The following is a 27121-nucleotide window of genomic DNA, read 5'->3' as shown; positions in this document are numbered from 1 at the left end:
TCTTTTATTCAGTAAGCCTTCCACCCCTTGTGTGGCTGTGTCTAACTCTGTTTTTTTTCAGGAAATTCATTCACTTCCTCCTAAAGGCTCAGAGTTGGTCCTCATCTTCCAAAGTCATCCCTTATTGATGTTTAAAAATGAATGCTACTGGGTGGCTCAGTTGGTTAAGCCTCTGCCTTTGGCTCAGGTCCTGATCTCAGGGTCCTGGGGTTGAGCCCCACATCAGGCTCTCTGCTTGGCGGGGAGCCTGCTTCCTCTTCTCTCTCTGCCTGCCTCTCTGCCCACTTGTGATCTCTCTCTCTCTCTCTGTCAAATAAACTAAAATAAAATCTTTTTAAAAAAAAATGAATGCTCCAGAAATTGGCATTTCTGGTTGTGACTACCATCATCATCAACATCATCAGGTTGTGATTATTGGTCTAAAGCTTACTTCTGATTCACATGAACCAGCTTGGGCTGGCTAGAAATAAGAGGTATGATAAATCTCACAGATCATGTTTTGTGCCTTCATTTGGCCAATTTTTTTTTAAAGATTTTATTTATTTATTTGACAGAGGTCACAAGTAGGCAGAGAGGAAGGCAGAGAGAGAGAAAGGAGGAAGCAGACTCCCTGCCGAGCAGAGAGCCCAATGCGGGATTCGATCCCAGGATCCTGAGATCATGACCTGAGCCGAAGGCAGAGGCTTAACCCACTGAGCCACCCAGGTGCCCCTGGCCAATGGTTTTACATTGGTTTTTAATGGTCTACAAGCTTATAATAAAAATATATTAAAAAATATAGGTCTAGAACTAGGAAGACAGGTAGTTCTCTCTTGGGTTAAGGAGGAAGTTTATCACACTGAGGTTCAAGGGTACCTGATGTATTTTCTTATTGGAAGAGAGTTTTCCTATGAAGGGAAGAAGTCTAGTCTAGATAGCTTTCCTAGAGTCTCAAGTTTTATTTTTTTTTACATGTTCTTATTAAAATGTCTTTATTCATTAGAGGGTTCCATTTCTTTTTAATTTAACCTTTCCATATTAATATATTTATGTATCTCACAAGTGATTTGATGAACACCAAAAGGGGACTGTTGTTCTAGAAAAGGGATGGCAAATATTCTGTTGCCTAATAAATTAAAAACTCTAAGAGTAATTAAAATATCAACCTTCATGTTGAATTAATTTTTTGTATTAGCAATATGGGTTGTTAATATGGGTTAGAAAGAGAACCTCAGAGAGGAAAAGTATTTTAAAAGATCCTGATATTGAAAGAAAACAAATAAGGCAAAATGGAGACAAGATGTTCCAAAGTGAACAATAATGATAATATCAGTTACCATTTCTTGAGGACTCAGCCTGTGGTGGTTACTGTGCTAAGTGCTTTACATATATCATTTCATTTCTCCGATGATATTGGTAAAGATAAATGAATTGAGAGTTAGGCAAGACAGATAACTTGTCTAATAAGACACATCTGGAGCTGGAATTAAAAGCTAAGCTGAGTTTACCTTAAAACCTCAACCGTTAGCTACTATTCAGGCAAAAAGGCAGATATACTGCACTATTCTCTGACTCTGTGCTATGGCAGATGTTGTTATCCATCATGGCCTCTTTTCCTCCTGTCCCAGATGGGGCCTTGCAATTCCTCTCAACAATATCTCTCTCATGACAACTCTAATCCATTGGGAGTCATTGGGATCATGATTTGCCACCCCTATCTATGCTGTCCCACTACTGGTGACCAACTCTATCTTTCTGCTACAGGCAGGATAGGAAACAGACTTCTTTTGGTACTCGCCAATGATGTAGATGCCTGGGCCTGCACTTTTTCTTTTGCTTTAAACCTTTTTAAGAAAAATTGTGAAGTACAGCATACATATAGAAAAGTGCAAAAAAGAAAGCAGTTACAGAGTATAATTTATCACAAAATAAAACCACGTAACTCTCACTCGGGTCAAGAAATATAATATCACCAGCTCTATAGAAGTCCCACTCATGCCCCTACCTGGTAGTACCCCCTCCTACATCTAGGTAAACACTATATTATGCTTCAGTGTCATGTTAGAAAGTATTTTTTTTCTAACAAAAAAAAATCATGCATCTATCAATAGGTGTAGGAAAAAAATGTCATTAAATTCAACATTTATTCTCCAATCTTTTACATTATTTTCTGCATTTCCCATTCTTTTGATTCTCTGTGATTCGTTCTCAGTATTTTCCCCTGATTTCTCAATAGTTCAACTGTTCTGTTTTCAGCTGTACTAAATCTTCTTAAGTCCATTCACTGAATATTTTATATTTGCTGTTGTATTCTCCATAACTAACCTTACATTTGGCTCTTTTCCAATATCTTCTGGTTTTCTAGAAAATAATCTATCTTGTCTTTGATATTTTTGAATATAATAAATACAAATATTTTCAAGTCTATATCTGATAATTCCAATATCTGGATCCCCTTTGGGCTTATTTCTATTGTCCACAGTTTCTACTCATTTTCATTCCTGTTATCTTGTCTTTCTGTGTGCCTACTTATTTTGTATTGTGGGTTAGACCTTATTTTTGTAAAGTTGTTTTTCAAAATAACTTGAGAACTTTGATGATGTTATCTTTCTCCAGAGAAGACTGATAATTTGTTTTTTTCGGGCATTTTTTTTTCAAGTTTCAGAAAAGAGATTTAGATTATTTTATTCAGCCTTTCTAGTTTTCCTCAGTAGGACAGTCGATCTAAATTACCTCATGTGCCATTTGGGAATGGAGAAGTCATCTAGGGAAAAGTCATGTAGGGAAGTCCCTTCATTACAATTTTCCTTACTATCACCACCACCTCAGATCCAGGTAACTGGGACTTTGAGTACATGGACATATTAAAAAGGGTTGGAAAACCTCTGCTACTCAAATAAATCCTAGACCCTGGAGAGAGCTTATTGGAGTGAAGTTTCTGTGGACTAATTACAGACTGAAATACCATAATAAGATTAAACAGGAGGGAGTGGTGGTTTGGCTCCTGATTCTTACTCCTTTCAGAAATGTATAAAAGTGCAGATTTTAGGAAAATTGAAAAATGTCTTCATGATTCAGGTGGCAAATGGGACATGCTTACTATATAGTTGTCGAGTTGGATGAGTTACTCTGATAGTCCTAATTATATCTCTCTCTTTATCCAACAAACACTATTATACCCAGGCAACTCACAGCTTTCTCTTCCCCAGCTGTTTCTGAGGTGGAGTTTAACAAACAAGTTTGTTTATTGATGCCAACTTATGGTGACTCTACACTAAAGTCAATCTTTCTATGAAATTCAAACAAAATGTTCTTTGGATTCCAGACTTATTTATTTCCCATTCTGGCTCAATCACTAGTGAATCAATAAAGGCTTTGGCACTGATCAAATCTTCTTCATAGGAGAAAATCTCCAAGCATTATGCTTAGTGTTTTGTTTTGTTTGAAGAGATTTCAGATTTACTGGAAAAAATTCCAGACTATTTTCTCTTCTGCCTCTAATAGCCGTGTGACCTTGGCAGTTATGTCACCTTATTGGGTCTAGGTTTCAACATCTTTAAAAGTGAATATTGGATGAGAAAGCCCACTCTGGATCTAAAATTTGTTGGGTTATTTTCTAATTATCTTAAGAAAGATCTAGTACCTTTTCTTCTTCCAACTATCACTGTGCCTTATATACAGTAAGTCCTCAGTAAATGTGTGACAAATGAATTAATACATAATTTTTATAATATAACAGAATTATATTATATATTACATAAGAAATAATCTCATATATAATTTATATAACGTTTAGGGAATACTTTACATCTGCTAACATAGTTAGGAATAATTAATTTTGAGATTTAAAAATCAAGTATACTTCCATTACTAGCTTTTGGAGAAACTTGTAGCAGATGAGCCCTTCTATCATAAACATTAAAAAACTGGGCAAAAATATGAGGTAATTATTTTCAGAAAGTGGACATAAAGCAGCATAGGGCTATAATCCCTGAGAGAATTAAAACTCATGAGGTAAACACCACAATTCTGTGACTGGCAACAATTCCTCACTGTAGCACCAAGAGCTACAGTCCAAGCAGACAGACCACAGCAACCCCACTGATTTGAGAAGGCAGAGATCAGATCATAATTTGGGCAGCTGTAGTGGTTGTGGTGTGACATCAGAGAGGAGGCAGCTGGGTAGATAAGTAGCTCTAGAAGTTTGTGTAGGCGTTGCCTGTGTGTCCCTGGCTTAGTGTTGGGTCATGCCTGTACATAGTGAGACCACCAAGGGCTATCAAATAACAGCTGTTATAGGGCAAAGCAGAAAACAATACTACAGGTTAAGCAGTGTTAAGGAAAGAACAGTGTCTGTAGGATGGCATTCTGGGTCTGCCATAGTGGAGATGTCTAATTAATATTTTATTAATACCCTTGGAAACTAACTGAGACACTAGAAAGTACACCTGGAATAAGTAACCTACCCTAAAGTAAGGCTAATACTTTAAAGAGCCTGGTGGGTATTAAGGAGGGCACATATTCATGGAGCACTTGGTGTGGTGCATAAACAATGAATCTTGGAAAACTGAAAAAATTTTAAAAAAATTTAAAAAGAAAATATTTAAAGAATTAAAGAAAAGTATATTAAAAGAATTAAATAAGTATATGGGTTTAAAGAGAGAACAGATAGGGAATTTCACAGATAAAATGAAAACATAGAAAGAAATCAAATGTAGATCCTATAAAGAGTAACTGAAATGAAAAATTTATTGAATACACTTGATGAAGATGAAGACAGCAGAGGAAAAAGTGAGTTAACTGGAAGAATAATCAATAGAAATTATTTAATCTATGAAACAGACAAAAAATAAAACACCTGAAGAAAACTGAACAAAGCCTCAGGGACCAATGAGATAATACAAAATCACTTAACCTAAGCATAAATTGTAGTCTTAGAAAGGGAAGTATGAGATTGGAGGAAAAAAAACATAGATATTTGAAGAAATAATGGCCTCAAATTCCCCAAACTTGATGAAAGCCTTCAATTTATGAATGAATCTGAAAAGTTCAGTGAACTCCAAGTAGAAAAAATATAATTAAAACCACAAGATACATTGTAGTTAACTGCTAAAAGCCAAAGACATCTAGAAAGCAGATAAAAAAAGAAACATGTACAGGGGAACCAATGATAAGAAAATTGATGACTTTTCATCAGAGACAATGGAGGCCAGAAAAAAATGTAATAGCATCTTTATAGTTCTGAGAGAAAAAAAAAGTGTCAAACAGGATTGTATATCCAGCTAAAATATTCCTCAAAAAGAGGATGGCATAAAGACATTTTCAGATAAACAAAAGCAAGAGAATTCTGATCTCTGAACTGAGCAACAGATCTGTGTCTTATAAATCCTAAGGGATGTCCTTCAGGATGAGGGGAAATGAAACCAGAAGGAAACTAGGATCTGTAGATCATGATCTACTTAAAAGATAACTGACTGCTTTAAGCAAAAAATACATATATATATAAACACTGTAAGATGGGGTTTAAATATATGTGTAAGTAAAAAGAGACATATAACAATCACAGAGGATGGGAGGTTGGGTAAATGAAATTATCCTATTGTTAGGTTATTACATTTGTGATGATACACAATTTAGATATATGAATTTTATTGAATGTAAATTATACTTCATTAAAGTTAATTTTTAAAAATCAACTGTAGAAGTTCCCCTTCCTCTAACTAGTCCAACTTGGAGCCTGACATAGGTAAAGAGTTGAACCCACAGGAATACGAATAGCTAATATTCGCTGAATGCTTCTTATCTGTGGAGCACATTTCTAAATGCTTTATGAGCATTTATTTATTTAATCTTCACAAGAACTCCATGAAGTAAATGCAGTTTTATTTTTAAATTTTATTTACTTATTTGATAGAGATCACAAGTAGGCAGAGAGGCAGGCAGAGAGAGAGGGAGAAGCAGGCTCCCCACTGAGCAGAGAACCTGATGCGGGGCTCGATCCCAAGACCCTGGGATCATGACCCGAGCCGAAGGTAGAGGCTTTAACCTACTGAGCCACCCAGGTGCCCCAGTAAATGCATTTTTAACCTCCATTTTATAGATTAGGAAATGCAGGCATATAGCTAGTAAGTGGTGGCTCTGAGAATTTGAACTCAGGTAGTAGAACTTCACTGTCTATGTATGTCCTCACCTACTAATTGTCACGGATCAGCAGCAGGGAACAAACCAAGAATAACAGGTACCTGGGGTTCATGCTCTGTATATCGATCATTTTATGGGACACTGACCCCACTGTATCTTCATTTTCTAATCCCTCATTTTTTTCTTCCAGCACTGTAAAGCATGGGTCACTTATAAGCCTAAGTGGCCTTTATTATTATCATTATTTTAAAGTAGGTTACAGTCATCTTGCTGCTGGCTGTTTTTTCATGTTTAGGGATCTCCAGGAAAGGGCCAGGCACAAAACAGAATAATTCATGGAGCTTCCTGAGTTTAGGAAGCTCTTCTTCTATGAGCTGCCACCTGCCATAATCCTGGGCACAAGATCAGTGTTTAATAAATATTATTGACTAGGACACTTGGGTGGCTCAGTCAGTTAAGCATCTGCCTTTGGTTCAGGTCACGATCCCAAGGTCCTGGGATTGAGCCCCATGTCGGGCTCTCTGCTCAGCAGGGAGCCTGCTTCTTCTCCCTCTGCCAGCTGCTCTGCCTGCTTGTACTCTCTCTCTGTCAAATAAATAAATAAAATCTTTATAAATAAATAAATAAATAAATAAAGTTGGCTTACTTCTCCCACCTTTGACCTGATTGTTAATGTGCTGGGAGCTGAAAGATAGAAGGGATTTGCCAAAGGTCCTGCCCTGTCGATGACTACATGTAGAATTAGTGATTAAAAAAAGAAATTCTCAGGTTAGTTCTATTCTCTGCCACTGAAGTACAGGATGATACAGCCCAGAAGAATTTTAGGGTTAATGAAGGTCAGAGATTAAACAGTAAGATCACCTCAATGGCCAGACTTAGATCCCCTGGTTTCTTCACCTGCAGACCCAGAGTGCCTCCCACTTTCTCCAAGTCCGTAGGTGGCAATGGTACCATTTCTCATCAGCCTCTGAAACCAAGGAGGTTCACCAGCCATCGAAACATAAATAAGCCAATGTCTTAACTATTAATTGTCCTCAGTCTTGAAAGCCATATGGAGCACCCTGATGGGAAGTGTGCCCTCCTCCAAACCACAGTGACCTGTGTCCTACCGGGAGTATTCCTGACTTGGAAAATAGTCTGAACCCATCTCTGTTCATTATTCTGGGAGAAGCGCTTGGGACTGTATTTGCCTATCTATAAATTAGGGATAATGTCCCTGCCTTCCTGGACCACCGGGCTGATAAATCAGCCAATAAATCCGTTGCAGTCTGTCTGAAAGCCTTGCACTGATGCTGAATATTGCCTTTAGTTGGTGGTAACCCTACCATTTATCACCACCTACATTTTGTTCTTAAGTCAAAAAGGGACATTTTCATCATGGGGGAATGTCTGCGCTCTCCTTTAGTAAATATGAGAAGTTATTGTGTGATTGGATGCATTCTTTGTCACTATTATTTTTTAAGCTAGTGTATGTACAACACCAAATAATAGAGATTTTCCTGGTTTAGTCAGATCCTGTTATTGATATTCAATAATCTTTCAGTGAAACACCATGGCAACAGGGCCTGGAACTTTTGAAATATGCTCATTGTTTAAAATAACTTGTTTTGCTGCATTTGGATCATTTTCTTTTCCTTACTACCTGATGCCGTGGCTCATTGCAATCCATAACGTTTCTCTTCAAGAGGTGGATTTAAAGGGATCTCTGTTGCTAGAAGCTCCTGGAGCTTGAGAGGTAAAACCTCATCCTCATCCGTGGAACATTCATCACTAATCTCACTTTGTAGAGAGAGAAACTGAAGCAATGTGAAGCCAGGAACAGAGAGGTTGGCCGCAGAGCTGCTGTTGTAACTGTGCCCCTGACCTCCTCTTCTGGGGCATCTGGAAAGGAGGGGTCAGGAGCTCCCAAATCAGAAGAGGGGGTGCATGGGAGAGGGTGGGCCTCAACTCCTATCTGCCTTGAACATGACAGGTTTTGGGGGACTGGGGCGGGACCCTGTTCTAAGTTCTGTTCTGTTTCTGGTATGCAAGGAATGCCAACACCAGGGAGCTGACATCAGACTCCTCAGAGCAAAGCAGGCCAGCCAACCTGTCTGGAAAGTTAAGAGGACGTGCTGTTTATAGCTGTCCTCCCTAGGGTCCGCTCTGTGTTGGCGATTGAAAGACGGCAGGCTGTCTGGAGCAGGAAAGTGGGAGGGAGCACAGACATTCCCTCAGGCTTCCCTCTTGGGGTGTCTGTGAACCAATGTGTGCGAGGGAGCTCTGGGAACCCCAAAGACTGTACAAAACCGGAACATCCCATCATGACATCCATCAGTCTTCTTACAGGTGGTGTAGGAATTGGGTCCTGTCTGCCTGCCACCAGGGAACTGTATGACCTTGAGAAGGTCATTTAAGATGTCTGGTTGCAGTGTTCTCATCTGTAAAATGGAAACTTGGTTGGATCAGATATCTAAAGTCCTTTCCCACTCAGGAATGGCACCATGGAAGGAATGCAGAGAACAAGGTTTCTTGTTTTAGTAAAAGGAAGTGGCAGAGAAGGGACCTAAGCTGCAGGCAGGATTTCTGCATGGGATGGGCAGTGGGATGGGCAGCTTCTGGTCCCTTCTAGGGAGAAGTAGAGAGAGGGATGGACTTAGGCACCTGCCCCTGTCCTTGTATCAAGTAGCCTTGTAAGTGATTTAAGGTCCCTCATTTTGGTTTTAGATCCCTTTAGGGATTTAAGATCCCCTTGGGACAAAAGGATGAAAAGGCAGAGAAAGCAAATTAGAAAGTGAGGGGGAGAAGAGGGCCAAGTCCAAGAAAATGAAAGGGAAGAGAAAGCAGAGAGTGGAGAAACAAAAGGCCTGCTACTGGCAAGGGCCACTGGTGCAGAGTGGAAGAGCATGTGGAAGGGGGAAAGAGACGCAGAGGCTAGGTAGGTCAGGCCCTACAAGTCACAGATAGAACAGAGATCCAGAACAAACTGACCTTCCTAAAGTCCCTGAGTGGGACAGCAGGGCCAGAGTCTGAGTCTTCTGTCCACTTTAGGCTTGAGCTCTCCTGCCTCACCTGCAGCATGCTGGCACATTATGGGATTGCCACATGAACCAGAAGAAAGGGAGGTCTGGGAAGTTGGTGACATGGGCAGAGGAAAGAGCAGGGGTGGGGAGAGGACAATGTGCATGCAAGCCTCTTCTCTAATGGGTCTTCTCTGGGACACAGGTTTCAAAATCTGTAAATTTCAGATTTGCAAATATCAGCTCTAGACAGGCTTTTCCTCATCCAATCTGGAATGGTGAGGTGTCCTTAAATACAGAGAGGAAGCTGCTGCTGGGACGGTCTCTGGTACCTGAGCTCTCGTCCTCCCTAGCAGTGCAAGCACCCCCACCCCCGCCCCGGGAATCCTGTCCTGGGAGCAGTAACAGTGACTGCAAATCCACTGTGGCCCACCTTACCGAAGAGCAAATTCTAGGTAGGATGGCGTAACTTCTTTTGAAGCATCAAACTGTAAAAAGACTCCAGAAAGTTGTTTTTAGCAGCTCTAATATGCCCCCAATGGGTCTGATTAACTGGCAGCATTTGCTATTCAGTGTGGCCAATTTCACAGTTACTAATCCCCAGGAGAGGGGAGAAGTCATTTGGGGGGAAAAAACTGCATTATGGGATGAGTGTGGTTCACCTGGGTACTTGGGCACTCCAGTGAGTTTTTAACTTTTGCAGCAGGAAGTTTTGGGTCAAGAATGAACTCTCTCAATAGCACTAAAAGCAGTGTGGTAGGTGTTGCGTATTGTGCGGTCTCTGCTGGAAGAGAACCTCCCTGGAGTCTAAGATCTGCCATCCATTCGGATACTCTTGGAGGAAATTCCCGAGGCATTTTGCTGTCTCTCTGCACTGCAGTCTTTTGAATGCTTGCAGTGGAGAGGAAAGTACTGAGTCTATTTAGAAAATCACCTTCCTGTCCCAGCACCTGGGGCCCACTGCGGTTTGCTCTGTGCTGACCTGCATCACCGGGTTCTCACCGCATCCTCTTTGGTGGTGGACTAGTCCATGCAGAGACCTATGTACTGGTCTGGGCTGTGACCCAAAAGAATGAGGTTTTCACCCCTAATGGCCTTGCATCTCCATCCCTACATCTTCTACCAGAAACTTAAGGCTCGTTTCAAATACTGTCTCCTCATAAAGCTTTTCTGGGCTGCCATAGTCCCTGGGAAACCCGTCCCTTGGATCTACTTCATTTTCCCACATATAATGCCTCTAGTAGTTTTTGGTCTCATGTAGCTATTTAACTCTTAAATGTTCTTTACTATTTCAAGTGTATCTGTTTTGGAAGATACAGATACTGAGCCTGGGAGGCTCAGTTGGTTAAGTATCCAGCTCTCAGTTTTGGCTCAGGTCAAGATCTCAGGGTCATGGGATTGAGCTTTGCGCTCAAGAGTCTACTTCAGATTCTTTCCCCCTTCCCTCTCCTCCTTCCTGCTTGTGTCCTCCCTGTCTCTCTAAAAATCAATAAATAAAATCTTAAAAAAAATAAAGTATATCTGTTTTGTCTTGATAGTGATTTTGTCATGTACTTGAATTTTACATGCCTCACGTAATATCATGGGGTATGCTGTGATGTAACAGCTACAATTTAACTAAGCACCTACTATAAGAAAGATGCTGTATAAGGGCTTTGTATGCATTAACTCCTTTAGTTTTTCTAACACCATATGAAATAGGTTCTACTGTTATTTCCATTTTACTGAGAAGGAAGCTAAGGCACAGAAAGTCTTAGTAACTTCTTCAAGGTCACAGAGTGAGTCAGTGCAGAAGCCAGGCAGTCTGATTCAAGAGCTCTTGCTCAAAACCACTTTGTCTTGTCTCTCCTGGCACCTTTTATCTCATATCCAATCAACAGATACTTGTTGGCTGGTTGGTGTTGATTTGTTTTCAAGAAACAGTTCTAATCTGACCAAGAAACAATAGGAAGAAAGGGTTTTATGCCTCTTTTCACTTCTCAATTAGGAAGCAAACTCCTGTTTAATAGCTGTTTTCTATTCTGTGTGATTCCAGAAATGACGCTTTTAACTGAGAGAAAGCCAATCTTACAAAAACTCAGACCATAGGGAAAGCATGTCCCATGAAAAGTCTCTAAGCATCAAGTATCTTAACAGATGGGGAGAGAAGGACTCTCTGGTAATATGATACTTTTGTGGAGACTGACCAGGTGAGCAGGCCAGCCCAGCAGAGAGTTGGGGAAAGGGCACTGTGGACACAAGAAGCAGCAGGCGTGAAGGCTCCATGTTGGTAGTGGGTTTGGGGTGTTAGAAGCAAGGCAAGGAGGTCACAGAGGCTGGCAAGATGGGACAGACAGAAGGGAAGGGGGGAGGGAGATGATTTCAGAGAGGAGAGCAGTGAGACCATGTAGGGCCCTCTGGGATTCTGTTGTGCATCAGTGAGTGAGGGGAGACTTGGAGGGCTCTGAGCACAGCTGTGATGTGTATTTTAGGAGGATTTGTATTTCAAAAAGACCATGTTGTCTACTGTGTTAAGAATAAGCTGTGGCAAAAGGTAAGCATGGAAACAAAGAATCCAGTTAGGAAGCTACTATAACGATCAAGGTGAGAGGTGTTGGTGATGATCAAGGTGAGAGGTGGCTGGTGCTGGAGGTGCTAAGAAAGAGGGAGTTTCTTGAAGGTATGCCTGAGAGAATTTCCTGAGGGACTGCCTACAAAGGGTGAGAGAAAGCAGTAAGTCCAAGATTTTTTTTGGCCTGTGTAACTGGAAGGACGAGGTTGACATTGACCAAGACATGAAAGGCTTTGGGAAGACTGGAAGTTCTGTTATGGATGTGGTAAGTTTGAGATGCTTAGACATCAAATGAAAGGACTGGAATAAGCAGGGAGGTGTACAAGTTTGGAGCTTAGAACAGAGGTCTGAGCTTGTACATAGAGTTCATAGTTATTAGAAGACATATAAGAGATATTTAGTGCCAGAAGGCTCAGGATATTTAATGCCAGATACTCAGAAACTAAGTATCCCTGAGATAGAGAAGAGGTCTGAGAACTGAACCTGCAGCTCTGCAATGCTAAGAGGATGAGAATGTGAGGGAAAATCAGCAAGTGATTCTGATAAGGAAAAGCCAATGAAGAAAGAACAGTGTCCTGGTAGCTAAGTGGTGATGGTGGTTCAAAGACAAGGGATGATCAGCTGCATCCAATCCTACAGGTAGATCAAATACAATGGCACCAGGGAACTAACCCCTGGGTCTGGTAATGTGGAAATCACTGGTGGTCTTGAGAAGAGATGTTTTACTGCAGTAATAGGGAGAAAGCCTGACTGATGAGGATTTGAGAGAGAATGAGAAGACAAAAATTGAAGGCAACAGATAGAGGCAACTCTTTCGAGTTCTGCTGAAATATGAAAGAAGACAACTAAAAGATCTATGAAATGGACTTTGTCTAGGTTTGGAGTGGTAGGAGACATTGCTGACATCTTCCTGAATGATAACAACCAAACTAGCACGAGGCACTTGTTCACTTTTATTATTTAAAAGTTGCATAGACAATTTTCCAGGAGAAAGGGTGACAGGCTGGATTAGCCCTTCCTTTAAGCTCCAAAAAGAGCTATTCTGTTGGCAACCTGGGGAACACAAGATACAGTTGTTAGCCTTATGTATAAGCACGAAGCCGCCTGCAAGGCTGTCGACACCAGCAAAACCATCTCAGTGTGATCATCTTCCATGATGAAGCTACCTTCTTGGACTGCATGACAGGTAATAGTAGGTCCTTATCTTTCAGTTACTATATGTATCATGTACTCATCTTCTTGAGAGAATTCCAAGGTATGATATCTCTTCCTGACTGCATTCTACAGTTCTACCATTAACAAAATGCATGTGGTGATGGGACACCTTCTTTACGAAGTTTCTACAGTGGAACCTAGCTACTGTATTTAATCTGATTCTCCTTTTAATGCACTGAAGCACGAGTGACTCTCAACCATATGCATCTCTAATTAAGAATTTCTGTACTAGAGTAATTACTATAGATATTTCTGCAATACCAAACCCCTCAGTCTCTGTGTTAGACTGCACTGTTTGTTCACCCTTGCTTCTCATAGGTACAGTATACTTTTGTGTCCCATTATCCTTGGAACAAAGATAGCAATGCGACTTGCTCTGGCCCCTGGAAATTGAGTAGCCATGATATAAGCCATTCTGAGCAAAAGCCTAAATTATGCTTGTGCTCTTTTGTCCCTTTTTTGAACATCTGTACCCTGCCATGAGAACAACATGGCCTACCTGCTGGATGCTTCTTCAACTTGGGGTCTGGAATGAGATCCCACATGAAGCCCAGAGCCCAGCTGAGCCCAGAAAAAGAGGGGGCTGGCCAACATCATCATGTGACATGACCAAGTATAAAGGTTTCGGATTTTAAGTCACTGAGAATTTGGATTTGTTTGTTCCTACAGCAAAAGCTGACTGATACACTCTTATTAGATTGTCAGATTCCTTAGGTGAAAAGACTGTATTTGTTCTTTATGATATGTCCTCATACACAGAACAATGCTCTGAAAGTGTGCGCTCCTAATAAGAACACACATATGAGAGTAAGATTCATTATGTCCCCTGTAGTTTGGTGGGAAGTTTGGAGAAGTTCATAGCTACTATCACTGAGACATTGGCTGCATCATTGTCATCATATTAAGCTCCTTAAAGTCATGCTCAAAGTTATTCTCACCTTCCTTCTCATTCTTTGATTTTGGTCTACTGAGTTATGGCTGATTGGTCAAGAAATTTAAAATTCAATCAAGAATTTAATCAAGAAAGCTGATCAAGAAATCAAGAATTTAGGCTTAACAAAAGGGAAATTGGATCTTGGCCTTTGTATTCAGTTGACCCTCGAACAATATGAGTTGTACTGTGTAGGCTCACTTATAGACAGACTTTTTTTTGGATAAATATAGAACAGTACTATAAAGGTATTTTTTCTCACCATACGATTTTCTTTTTAAAAATTATTTATTTATTTATTTATTTGAGAGAGAGTGCACAGGAGAGAGCACAGAGCAGGGTGTGGAGGGGCAGATGGAGAGGGAGGAATAGGCTCCCCACTGAATAGGGAGCCTGACTCCGGGGTTCCATTCCAAGACCTTGGGATCATGACCTGAGCCAGAGGCAGATACTTCACTCAATGAGCCACCCAGGTGCCCCACTGTATGATTTTCTTAATAACATTTTCTTTTCCCTAACTTACTTTAAGAATATAGTATATTATAACACTTGTAAAATATGTGTTAACTGACTGTGTATGTTATTGGTAAGACTTCTGGTCAACAGTAGGTTATTAGTAGAGAAGTTTTGGAGGAATCAAAAATTATATGTTAATTTTCAACTGTGCAAGGTGGGGGTCAGCACACCTAATCCCCACAGTTTTCAAGGGTCAATGGTATACTGTTTTTATTTCTAGATGTCCTAAAATGTTTAAGGCCAAGTAGAAAGAATCTGTTCCAAATGTGCGTGTGAGGCTTAGCTCCACATTCACTTTTGAGTTTGAGAAAGACCACAAATTTTTCCCAGGTGGCCCCATTCCAAAGAAAACATTCTAATTCTTGCCTTCATTTATCTAATAAATTCCCTTACCTTGTGCAGAGACCATTGTAAGCATGGTGCAGGAACAGAGCCAATATAAGGCGAAGTTCTGGGTTTCCAGGGGCTTATAATGTAATTGAAGAGATGGGATATATGTGTAGAAGTCTAAGACAAGAGGTTTATACTAGTTAATCCTTTACAAGAAGTTGTATTGCATAGTAGGAAAGAAAGTTGGCTTGGAAGTCGGGAGACTTGGTTCTAGTCCTGTTCTGCTGCTAGTTAGTTAGGTTACTTTGGGAAGATCTGCCCACCATTCTGTGCGTGTATGGAAAAAATCGAATAATTTAATATAAAGTCCTTCACATTTCTATGGTAAAGGCTCAGTGTTCAGAGGACCTCTTTGTTTTCCTGTGCCTTGCTCCCATTTCCAAATTCGTCTGGTTTCAGCCCAGTCATAGGGACCATCTCTACTTTGACTAATGGGCCAGATCTGATGGAGCTGACTTGAGAAGGAAAAATCTCAGCACACCAGTCCATAATTATGCTCAGATCGTGCCAATCGATCAAGGAGGAGTGGAATGAGGAGCTCTCTGAAAGCTGACTTAACCCCTAAGAGCAACTGGGACTGAGCTTTGTTGAAGGTGATGATGCGGGGTGCCCAAAGTTGCAGTATTCAGTGCCCAGGGCTCATCCACAGTGGAGCAGGCTTCTGGAGGAAGAGGGAGAAGAGGGGCTGTCCATGGGGCTGGTATCTGGATAGACAATATCTCTTCAATGCCCTCTGGCCTGATTCAGAGAGCTGAAAACCCTCCACCCTTGGGCAAAACCAGTTCTCACAAAGGCAGGCAGCCTGTCCATAAATAGGGTTTCTGAAGTCGGAAATGTCCCATTTGACATGAAAAAAGTAGAAGGTTGAGAGAAATGGCAAATAGAACTTTTTGAACAACCACTGATGCTTTTCCGATTGTTCTTTGGAAAAATACAGAAAGTAGAGATAATCTCATTGGCTAAAATACCTTGAGCTCGAGCCCTAGGGATTAGCCTTCTCTGCTCGCCTGGCTCCTTGGTATAAACGTGCTTAATAAATTCCCAGCCCAGGCCCTGGGGGGCGGGTGGCTCAGCTGGCCAAAGGATTTCTTTCTCTGGGTAGACTGTCTTCATTTGGCTGTTTGGCTGCCGTGGATGTTTTCCAGGTGTTTACAGGAGCTGGGACCACAGTGTGTTTTCATGGGCTCACATCAGAGTGAAGTTCTTTTTTTTAAAGGATGTATAATCTTTTATTTATTTGTTTATTTATTTATTTATAGCAAAGGAATTCATTTAAGGAAAAACACCTCCTTTTATCAGTTTTTCTTGCAAAGGGCTCCTGGCAACTCAGACAGCAGAGGGGGGGCGGGTGACAAGATACCACTGCGACCTGGAAGAATGGCTTTACTTACTTGGGACTCCAGACACCAGGCGCAATGGGCGCAGCACGCGGAATGCCCTCAGTGCCTTCACGTCAAATCCAGCTCCTTTCCCTCCCAGAGCGTTTGCCCCATCGGCTTTGGTTGCTTGTTCTAAAATTGCACTAAAAAGCCTAGAAGAGAGGAAGGGGAAATGGAACTGTCAGACCCTGAATTCTCTGAAGGCAGCTTGGGAGAGCAAAGTTTGCAAACATCCCCAGCCCGGGAACCAGAGACCAAGGTGTGTACATGGGACGGACTGTGCCCATCATAAGATGACGTCCCCTCAGTGTGGGTACTGCCCTGCCAAAGGGCATCACCTTTGCCCAACAGAGGTCTGAGAAGTGATAGGCAAAGCTGTGCACGAACACAACTGGCTTTGTATAACCTGGGCAGCCTGGACAGAAGCGTAAAGTTGCTAAGGCTTGCTGTTGTGTCTCAGTCCTCTTGCAGTGCCCTCTCTCCCACTCTATGGTTTCCTAGCTCCTGCTGTCATGTGGCTGGGAACCACATCCTCTCTCGTACCCACACACCTCCTTCCTCCTAATTATTCTCCTTTGATTTTGCCTAGGTACAAACAGATGATCCTCTAGAAATTGGTTTTGTGCTGCAGATACAAGGATGGGAAACTAACCACTGGCTTCAGCAGCATGCAGACTCCTGAGACTTTGAAAATATCTGTTTTGGAGAAGTGATGGGGCCAAATGCCTAACAGATATGGGTTCAAGAGAGGATAGGAAAAAAATGTCTGAGATAGCTCTGTCTAACAGAAATAGGATGCAAGCCACAAATATAAGCCATATATGTAATTTAAACTTTCTAGCAGCACCATTAAAAAGTAAGAACTGGCAAAATTAACCATGATAATATATTTTATTTAATACAGCATAACCCAAATATTATCATTTCAACTCTAATAAATACAAAGAATTTTTCCCGAGATGTTTGTCACTCCTTTTGTGCTAAATCTTCAAAATCTGCTGTGTATGTTACATGGATGGCATGTTTCAATTCAGATTAGCCACATGTTCTGTACTGAGTGGCCACGTAGCTGGTATAGACAAGCCTTCTGAGGAATTTTGCTGTAAAAGTTATTACAAGAAAAATGATGGTTGCCAGAAGAGGGTGTGGAATTCAGAGAGTTGTGTTTGTTTTTAAATGAGAAATATAGCAGCATTTTTATATGTGATGGGAGTTATGTAACAGAAATAGACAACTGGACCATGCAAAAGTGAGAGAACAATTACAGAAGAATTGCTATCCTGTAGGGGGTGCGGGGGATCTCCTGCACCCTTAGGGGTATTGGCCCTAGAAGGGGGAAGGGATGGTTTCTCATGGTTCAAGGGGAAAGGTGCATCATAGGGGTACTGATATTCTCCTTGATTACCTGTGTTTTCTCAGGGAAACATGTAGCAAGGTCACTGGCTGAAAATGGGAAAAGGGAGCAGGTACTGGAAGTTTAAAGGCCTCTGCCTTTAAAGACTCACCAAAGAAAGTGGAGGAGTGAATGGAGTAAGGTTGCCAGGTATCATCAAGGACATGTTTGAAGTTGGTGGTCACAGGTGTCAAGTGCAACCCATGAGCTCAGCTTTGCGTGTTTCTCTACCCCTTTCAGCAGCACAACTTCAGGTACCAGATTGATCTCCATCTAATTGGATTTGATTGGGGTTGGTGTTTTTCCAAATGAGTAAGGTCAGTGAAGAGGGAAAGTGGGAAGTTGACTGTACAGGCAAGTGAGAGATTGTGATGGGGCTGGGCATCTAAGCTGGTTAAAAGGAAGACTGGACACAATGGGCAGAGGAACAGAGAAAATGGGACAGGATGAACGGACTTTCAGAGTCAAAGTGCTAGAGGGAGTAAGCTGGAAAGATGGCTTGTGGTGTTTCCAGAGCAGGGTGTTTCATTTGAGATTACGGGGGAGGGGACAGCTGTTAGTTATGGCAGGGATATTGGCTATAACTCCGGGAGTGGGCAGCTGAGACAGGATAGAGTCAGGATCCCTTGGCAGGGAGAAGATATCAATGAACCAAGAAGATACTGGAGGGGGCAGCAGGAATAGCAAGGTTGGAGAGAGTTGGGAGTGAGCCAAGAGCTCCTGTCTTCAAGGAATGAGGAGTCCCCAGAGGAATAGAGGAGATCCTATAGGGAGAAGCTGGTGTGAAAGGGTCTAATCACACACATCAGAACCAGAGGTGGCTAGGAAGGGCCACCAATCTGAAAGCAGAAATAAGAGAAGCGTAGGGACCTTCTCCTGACCTCTGGCAGTGGAACATGGCATTTGGGAGAGACTGCGATGGGGCAGACCCCTTGGGGGAGCCAGGAAGCTAAGTGAGTGGACAGACACGGAGCCGCGGGTCTAGGGCAGCACTTGGACCACTTGCTCTGGAAATGGAGTTTTGCCGGAGTTCAGCAACACCCATCATTCCCATAGTGCTGCTGTTGATTGCCATTTTCTTGCTAGGGTTGAATCATTGAGACAAACCGCACAGCTTGTGAGCTGAAAACGAGTATCTGGTCCCTTACAGAAAATGTCTGCTGACCCCTGAATGGGCAGCGGCCTGCAGGGAGCAGAAGGCACAGTGGGAAGGTTTCAGAGGGATGACAAGGGAGAGGGGACACAGGACGCAAAGAACCATGTGGGCATGGGAGCCTGGAATCTTGGGCTCTTGCAGTAACCAAGAAAAATAGGGGAAAGGACACATGGGGCAATTTCTGTCTTTTGTATTAGAGATGACTCCCAGTTCACTGTCAGCAGAGTGTGTGCTGGGCTGTGGCTGGCGGTCACGGGGGAAGCACATGTTTCAGAACTCGGGCCCCACACCTGACATGTACTCGGGGCCAGAGCAATTTCGTTCTTGAAGAATAGGCTTGAACTCCTGAAATGACTCACGCCCAGGGAACTGGATCTGGAAACAGGGGGTGCTGCAGCTGGGGGCTTAGCTTGGCAGAAAATCAAATCCAGTCAGGGCCCAGCAAGGAGGGGGTTGGTCTAGATGAAGAATTTCCAAACTGGGCTCCTTGGAACTGCTCAGGGACTTCTTGGGCAGCGAGGCCAGAGATAAGTGGCTAGAATAGAGTGGCTTTCGTGGCTCTCTGAATAAGGCTTTGCTTGAACAAATGGGTTCTGTAGATAAAAGAAGTTTGACAACTCTGACATCTAAAGCCTTTCTCAGCCCTGTGATTTTTTTCAGCTCAGCTTGTCAGTTTGCTAGTGTCGTGTGTTAGCTGGTGATGCCTTGAACCCCAGGCGGAATTGCCAGGATGGGGGAAATGGGCTTCTCTCTCTGCAGAGAAATGTTCTTTCCGCTGAAGACTGTATCACTGGAATCTTAGAAAATGAAGAGTAGTTTGCAAGTTTGGTCAAACAACATTCCAAATCCAAACCAGATTTGGTTCCTAGTATTTCCTGAAAGAAAGCAATATGCTTATTAGGGTACAAGATGTTCAGAAAATATTATTTATTTAAGGGAACAGAGGTTAGACAGATTTCTTCTCTTTCCCCTACCTCAACTTGACGCAGACATTTTATTAAGTGTTTGACTCTAATTTTTGAAAGGGTAGAAAATTCAGGAAGAGCTCTAGGAGGTGTTCTTGGCTTATAGAGTTGGTGTGTTTCTCCTCGATTAGAGACTGTAAAGTCAAACCCACTGCTTTGTGGTTTACATATCCCTAAGGGCTGGGTTCTGATGTGGATGCTTGGCAGGGGAATTCTTCAGGAGTTGTGTCCGGCAGTTCCTTACCTGGACTTAGAGCTTTTAAAAAGAGGACACTCTAGAGGGCCCAGCGGATCAGAAAGGCGGGGCCAATATACTGGGAGAGAGATGGTAGCAAAGCCCTCCTGGCTGGAGGAGACTGTCTCAGGCAGGGGGATCCAGTGAGGACCCCCAGGTCCCTGGGTTGGGCTGGGGAGGGGTAGCTCACAGAGGGCTCTAAAGTCCTCCACACTTTCATTCAGTAGTCTCCTCTCCCCACTGTAGCAAGGGGACTCTTCCACTTCAGGCAGGAAACGTGACAGGTCTGTGGGAGTTAGGCAATGCCTCTTGTCACGGGCCCCCTGCATGGCAATGCAGAAAGGAGAGAGCAGCTCTAGGCCTGGCACTCAGGCAGCAGGCAGGCAAACCCAGCTCTCCCAGGGCAAAGACAGATCCCCTCTGACTGCAGGAGGGCCTAAGAAACCTTCCCCTAAGTGGCTGCTGAGGAGGAGCCCGGGAGAGAAGATATTTCCTAGGAGACATAAGGAAAGCATTAAGATATCCATTTCATATGATTTAAAAGGGAGGCATAGCTGTAGAGAGGAGGTTGAGCTACACTCTATGTGTGTGTGTGTGTGTGTGTGTGTGTGCGCGCGCGCGCGCGTGCGAGCGTGTGATTTTTCAAGTTAAAAGAATGGGCCAAGATTGCGGCTAGACAGAGAGCCCTTGGAGGAGAGAACAAGGTGTCAAATATGTCCGTGAGTGATAGTAATGGGGGAGAAGCCCAGAGGGTCATGGTGAGCCACAACCTAAGCAACCTCTATCATTGTAACCTCTGGGGTTTAAACAGCCAACTTGGCGCATCTCTGGGAAGAGGACCAAATCTGGATGCCTTTCTTCATCAGCCTCATGGCCTAGATCCCAGGAAGTTGTGACTGAAATCCAGGTTGACCTCACGAAGGCTGCCCTCTGTGGTTACTGTGAGGGGCAGCAGGGCGAGGGATAAAGCAAGGTTCAAGCAAGCAGAAGATGCCATGTGTGTGTCCACACAACAAGGCATCTAGCTCTTTCCCTCAAGCGCAGGTTTGAGCTCTGCCCTGTGCTTCTGGGTTCAACCTCCTAGGCTGTAGAGAAGGCCCTGGAGGGGGCAGAGCACAGTAGGCAGTGAACTCTAACTCCTTCCATAAACATGAGCTTCTCTGCCAAAAAAAATTAGTCCCTGTAGGCACCCTTATCTCTCCATCAATCTCATTCCTGGGGCTCTTTTCTAGACTTGTGGGAAGGGTTCCCCAGAGCCTGAGGCTGTGAGAAAGACACTGAATTCGAAAGGCTTCAGGGGTATGTGGAACAAGACACCTTAAATGCCTTTGCCATGGTTTAGGGAGTTAATTCAAAGCATTTGTTCTGTTATTCTTTGTTTATCCTGGCGAGAACAGAAGTAGCAAGATGTCTTTGAGCTGCATCCTTGCTCCCAGGCTTCTGGAGCCTGATCTATACCTGGCAAATAATCCAGTAACTTTCATGCTTCTCACGACACCCAAATATCCTTGGTGTTAAGGTGGCCAAAGTGTGTCATTCATTGGCTGTGCAAAAATAAAAGACAACGAAAAAACCCCTAAGACAGTTCCAAACAACCCTAATAAGTCATCCAGATGGCGAGAGGCAAGGAAAGAACTTCTCAATGGTCTGGATTTGCTCTTGTTATTTCCCGCAGGAAAGACCAGACACTCTCAGGAGATGACGAGCAGTGAGCACTCTGGAGGAGTCCAGAAGGACCCGTGTGTTCACTGGGAAGGCACGAACGGTGCCCGCCAAAAATAGGTTCCTGGGACATGAGCCCAGTGACACATTGACCTTGACACTGAAGTCTGTTAGAACTCTGCAGGAGTAAAAAACGCCAGGCGGCCACCACGTGACCATTCTCGGGGCTCAGAGAAATGCCAAATGAGCTCCCAGAAGCCTCAGCTTGTTCTCGAAGGAGAACCTGCTGTAAGATGCCCTCCCTTCACAAAATAGAGGAGTGGCTGGAACTTTAGCAACTGTGTCTTAATGAACTACATTTCACATAGCACGTGCATAGATAATTCATAGAGGATCTTTTTGTAAAGTCACTAATTCCTACATAAGGAGATCATCACTTCTGAATTTTATTATTTACATTCCTTTTTTTTTTTTTTTTCTTAGAGCATATATTGACCTTGCTTTATCTTATGCTACAGTGGAACAGCATGTTTGGGGAAAGGTGTGTTTGGTTCTACTTAGGCCACCCATGACTTGGCCCTTCATAGTTCTCTGTCATCTTCCCACATACCTATCTCGAGCAGCCTGTTTCCTGGGGTCCCAGAGGAGGCCCCAGTGTACAGAGAAGATGGGGCATCCATGGCACCTTCTCTGCCAGCTTTGCCACCACCCCTATGCCCATGGGCTGCTTGCCAGGCCAGCTGGACGAACCCTGCTCAGGAACCCAGCAGGGAAACTGGTTCGAAGAGTGGTCAGGCCAGATGTGGTTGGAGATAGGATAAAAGACCTTAAGCAGAAAAATCTCCTCTGTTATAGAGAGGATCCTGAGCTCCATAAAAGCACTCAGATCCCACTCTATGTGTGTGTGTGTGTGTGTGTGAATGCACACACGTGAGCGTGTGAGTGAGGGAGATTTTCCTATGTAAGAGGTCTTTTCCCTTTGGAGAAAGTCTGAATTCAAAGTGACTAATGGATCCTCTCATCTTGCCTGGTGCCCATTGCCATGATGACCAAATAAAAAGAGATACAAATAACAGAAGGAAATGGAGGCACATGTTGGTGGATGGTGAGGGGTGAGGGGAGGGAAGAGAGAAAGGTAGTGATACTTACCCTACAACCACAATTATAAAATCTAGTAAATTCCAACCATTGCGGAGGTAAGCGTTGGGGTGAAAGAGAAGTCCATAGGCTATTACTTTTAAAAATGCTTCCACAGTAAAAATTATGAGAAAGAGATATTCCACTCGTTCCTAGGAAACAAAAATAGAAGGGAGAGAAAAATAAAGTCAATGAGATCGGGGATCTGGAAAGTTCTGAACCAGCAGATCTCCCAAGCAGGTGGAGGAGAGTGCTGCCCACTCTGTGGTAGGATCTAGGGGGGCACTGGGTGGGACCCCCAAGCCAGATTACCAATGCCACAGTCTGCTCTAAACTTAGAGCTCCAATTCATTGGGCATTAAGTGTTTCTTCAGTCTTCAAATGTCCCATTATAATGCAAATATTTGGGTGATGGAAAATTACACATTTTGGAGAAATATCTTATTTAATCAGTGAATGTTTCATTGCACCTTCTCAGAAGAGAACTCATAATGTCTTGATCTAGAGGGAAATGATGCCAAGACAGATAAGAATAGTGCTCAGAAAGGAGGGGACAGAACCATGGGATAAATGTACCTACTGCCACCTTGAGGTAACAACCTGAAGATAAAAAAACCATCTTGGGTTCTCCAAAATGAGAGACCAGAAACACAGCCGCAAAGAAGTTGGGACCTTGAAAATTTTCTAACAGCAGCTAAAACACAGGCAATCTGCTCATATACCCTGACCCTAAACTTGAAGTCTCTCTCTCTTTCTTGAGAAAATAAGAACCTTTGTCCAAAGACAGAGACAGCTGAGAAAATCAGCATTTCCAGGATGGAGGCAGGCACTGGGGTGGGGCAGTGAAGAGAAAAGACTCATCTCTTTTCTCAAGGGGTGGGAGGTAGTGTTTTTCCTCTCTCTACCACCTTGAAGAAGGCTTTGCATTTAAGGATGAAGCTCCTGTCCCTGGGAGCTCACACTTAACAGGACAAACTCATTGGCTCAATTAGAGCGAGCCGACTCTGTGTGCTGATTCACTGGCTTCCCTCACCACTAATTGCTTTCTCCCACAACCTTGTTCCCAGTGCGGTGCCTTAATGACCCCCACCAGGGGAAGGCTGCCTGGATGCCTTCACGCTCCACTGCTCGGCTCTGCAGGAGCCTTAGCCCATCTCTCACTGGAGCCACAAAACACTGGCCCACATGGCATTCAGCCACATATCCTCCAAGCAGGACAGGCCCAGTCACAGACCCCAAGGAGACAGTAGGCTCAGAACTCCTAGATCTATCTTCCCATTGTCTGTTGGGTCAGATGGAGCTAATTGAAGACCTCTAGGTCTCACCCATATGTGGAGAGGGGGCATCACCTGGGAAGTCAGATGCCCTCCTGCTGGGAAGGTGCTCTAAGAGCAGGGCCATTGGAGCCTAATGGGTAGCTCTGTGGGGGGAGGCTAGGCCACACATGTACCTGTGTGCCTAGCCAATCTTTTTGATTTGCTAGACTTGGAAGGAGTGCTAGCTTCACTGTGCCCAGCTCAGGGTGAAGCAGTTTGAGGATACAGAGTTTAAAAATGCAGAATTCTGGACCCTCCCCTGATCTACAGAGGCAGATCTCCTGTCTGTGGAGCCTGGATGATTCCAGGTTTTCCAGAGGCATCCTGAAGTTTAAGAACCACGGGCCCATGTGCTGATGAAGGCCCTGATCAGGCAGAAGGTGTGGGAAGGGAATGGAGAGGCCGGCATTAATCTGCACCTTAGGGGCAGGATGGTCTCTTACTCACTACCCATTACAGGGATGGGGAGGGGGAGCATGACCTTGGAACAAGTAACAGTATGTGGGAGCCTCTGGTCTTTTAATATGAGGTGATGTTGGGTTAAAGTGGGTTGATTAGGTTGATGATGGGTTAAACTCCTTCAGGACGGGGTTGAAAGGGAGAACATGGAAAGTGTGTGTGTGTGTGTGTGTGTGTGTGTGTGTGTGTGTGTGTGTGTAGAGCTTCAGGTAATGCAGGCATCTGATCAGCTAGAGTGAAAGCTATTATGGGGCTGGAGAGGTGGGTAGGAAAAAGATGACCAGGGGCTTTAGGGCTTCCCTCAGAGGCTTGGATTCTATCCTGAGCGATAGTGAATGTTGGAGTTAGATGTGTACTATCATCTGGCATTGGCCTAGAGCGTGAGGATGGTGATGGGGTTGGAGGGAGTTGGGGGGTGACCCATGCAGAGACCAGGGAGGCTTGAGCCAAGGTAGACAGAGGGTCTAGTGAGATCTAGGTGGGTTTGAGAGATAGAAAGAAGGTAATGTGGTTTCTGGTTGAATGGAGGGGTTGGAGGAAGAAACAGCAAAGAAGGGCACTGCTCCCCTGCCTGAGTTTCCTAACTTGGATCACTCTGGATGGCCATGCCTCTTGCTGCAGCGCAGAGAGAGATCAGTTCTGGACTTGCTGAGTTAAAGCATTTATGGGACATTTGCGGGGCTCCTGGTGATCAGACATAAGGAGTCAAGGGGAGGAGGGCTAAATGGGGTTGCCCCAGGAGAGTGTGCAGACTGAAGAGATGAGAGATGAGGCTGGAATCCCTTTCCATGGTAGGCAATCTCATCCCCTGAAAGTGCTTTCACCTTATGGGAATATACCTCCTTGGCAGAACTTACAGGATGCTGCTTAAAGCACTTGGGTTGGAGAGACAGAAAGAATCTTAGAGGGTATCTAATTAACGACCTTACTTGAAAATCCAGGATGCTGGTAAGATACCAAGGTCAGAGAAGTATATGCAGAAGATGGGAAAGCAGGTTTTCTGATCCTGGGTCCAAAGGTCCATTCATCTCATCTTGCCTTCCTGGGTGCAGGGGAATGTTTCTCACTGGTCCCTGCTTATCCCCAGAGACACAACTAGGTCAGAGTCCTCATCCTAAGTTGTTTAGGGATCCGAGATAGAACTGAGTAAGAAGGGGTCTAGACAAAGAATCCTGAGACACCAGGCAGGTGTCTGTTGCTGCTGAGTGCGCGCGTGCTGATGGCTCTATTCAATTTGTTCTGACTTCAGGGGGATGAGTGCTCTTGAAGTTAATCCCCGCCCCAAACCCAAGAGAAAAACAAACGAAAATGTAAGCAAGTGAAACAGCTTGGTTGATCCTTTCAAAACATATGTTGTATTGCCACAGAAACACCTAAGGGCAAAAATGAATGGAGTGGAGAAATGCAAAAGTTTGTCCAAGACCTTTCTCTTGATGTGCTGATGTCTTATGCCTCTGGCCTGTGACTACACACTGCTTCATAGCTCTCCTCCTGCCTGAGTTCTGAGGCCAGAGCTGTGCACCCTCTTGAAATATGAGGTGCCACAGAGCTCTTTGAGAATGCAGAATGTTCAGCCTGTGAAAAGGGGGTAACTTTTTTTTTTTCTGTGATTTTGGGAACTCAGGAATTTTGGAAGTCAACCAAGAAAGACTAAGGTTCCCATTCCTACTGTTCTGTGTTAAAGTTGGACAGGGTTAAGGAGGCATAAAAAAAAAAAAAAAAAACAACAACAACAAAGGAGGCATGAAAACCTGCAGATGAGAGGAAGATCAAGGCTGGAATGGTAATACACCATAATGGAGTCCCAGGGCTCCCAGAAGACCCCCTTCCCAAATCAAGAGTGAAGCCCTACCACCCTGGGGCAGGTATGATGACTTTAGCCTTTCAGACACTCCTATCTTCCTTCCTTCCTAACCATGGCTGTTTCCCCTTACTGCTGCCTTTCCATGTTCATCTTCTTCACCCTTCCCTTCCTCTCTCCCTGCTCATTTCTCAGCACTACCGCTGGCAGCTGGCACCCATGGCAACACCCATGTCTCAAATATTTAGAAAAATTCAGTGGAAAGAGCCTCGCATTCCAGGAACCATGATATCAATCTTCTAAACACTTGTGGAACTAATAGACACTGATGAGAACAGTGTTTATTTTATTTTTCCTTTATCTCTTCATGTACATGTATCTTATCTTTCCTTCTATAGGAGAGAGTCTCAATTATCTTTTGATGGTAATAATCTTGATTCTGGTACCACTGGCTGTGTGTCTTTGGTCAAGTCACTTGACTTCTCTGGGTCTGTCTCCTAGCTACGCATTAAAAAAATGCAATGCTGCAGAGAGCCCTGGGCTTCCACAGCGCTGCTCTGGGAGCAGTTACAGGTTAGGGAAGGTTGAGAAAGTGGGCCTTTCCTCATTGAACCCCCTGCTGTCTTGAACAGAGCAGCACCATTCCAACCCACATACTAAGTTGTCCAAAGATCCTAACACAGTTCAAAAGAGCCCAGGGAACCAGTACAATGGGGTGAGGACAGAGACAACACGAGAAAAAGAAGTCCCCATCTCTGAATAGCCTAGAGGACTTTTATTGGCTTTACAATGCTGGTTCCTGCAGAAGATTTTATTTTGTTTGCCTCTTTATTTGTTTTTCTGGGAACTTTGAACACCAATTCCAAAGTGGCAGATGATTTCCAAAGTCTTTGCAA

At 43.5% G+C, this 27121-nt stretch overlaps 1 protein-coding gene across 39 annotated transcripts in view; it reads right to left on the bottom strand.

The window, feature by feature from the left end:
• The window catches only part of CACNA1C (calcium voltage-gated channel subunit alpha1 C), a 735043-nt gene that overhangs the window by 223246 nt on the left and 484676 nt on the right, over nucleotides 1-27121 (bottom strand). For all 39 annotated transcript variants that reach the window (XM_045071752.1, XM_045071757.1, XM_045071772.1 and 36 more), the window contains exons 4-5: nucleotides 22662-22801; nucleotides 16114-16253 (exon numbers count right to left, since the gene is read on the bottom strand). In XM_045071752.1, coding sequence (XP_044927687.1) covers nucleotides 16114-16253; nucleotides 22662-22801 — 280 coding nt within the window. The remainder of the gene's footprint in view (nucleotides 1-16113; nucleotides 16254-22661; nucleotides 22802-27121) is intronic.

The sequence above is a fragment of the Mustela putorius genome, unplaced genomic scaffold, assembly GCF_011764305.1.
Source record: "Mustela putorius furo isolate JIRA1106 unplaced genomic scaffold, ASM1176430v1.1 tig00003988_pilon_pilon_pilon, whole genome shotgun sequence".
Taxonomy (NCBI): domain Eukaryota; kingdom Metazoa; phylum Chordata; class Mammalia; order Carnivora; family Mustelidae; genus Mustela; species Mustela putorius.
This window is presented reverse-complemented; position numbering and strand designations above follow the sequence as displayed.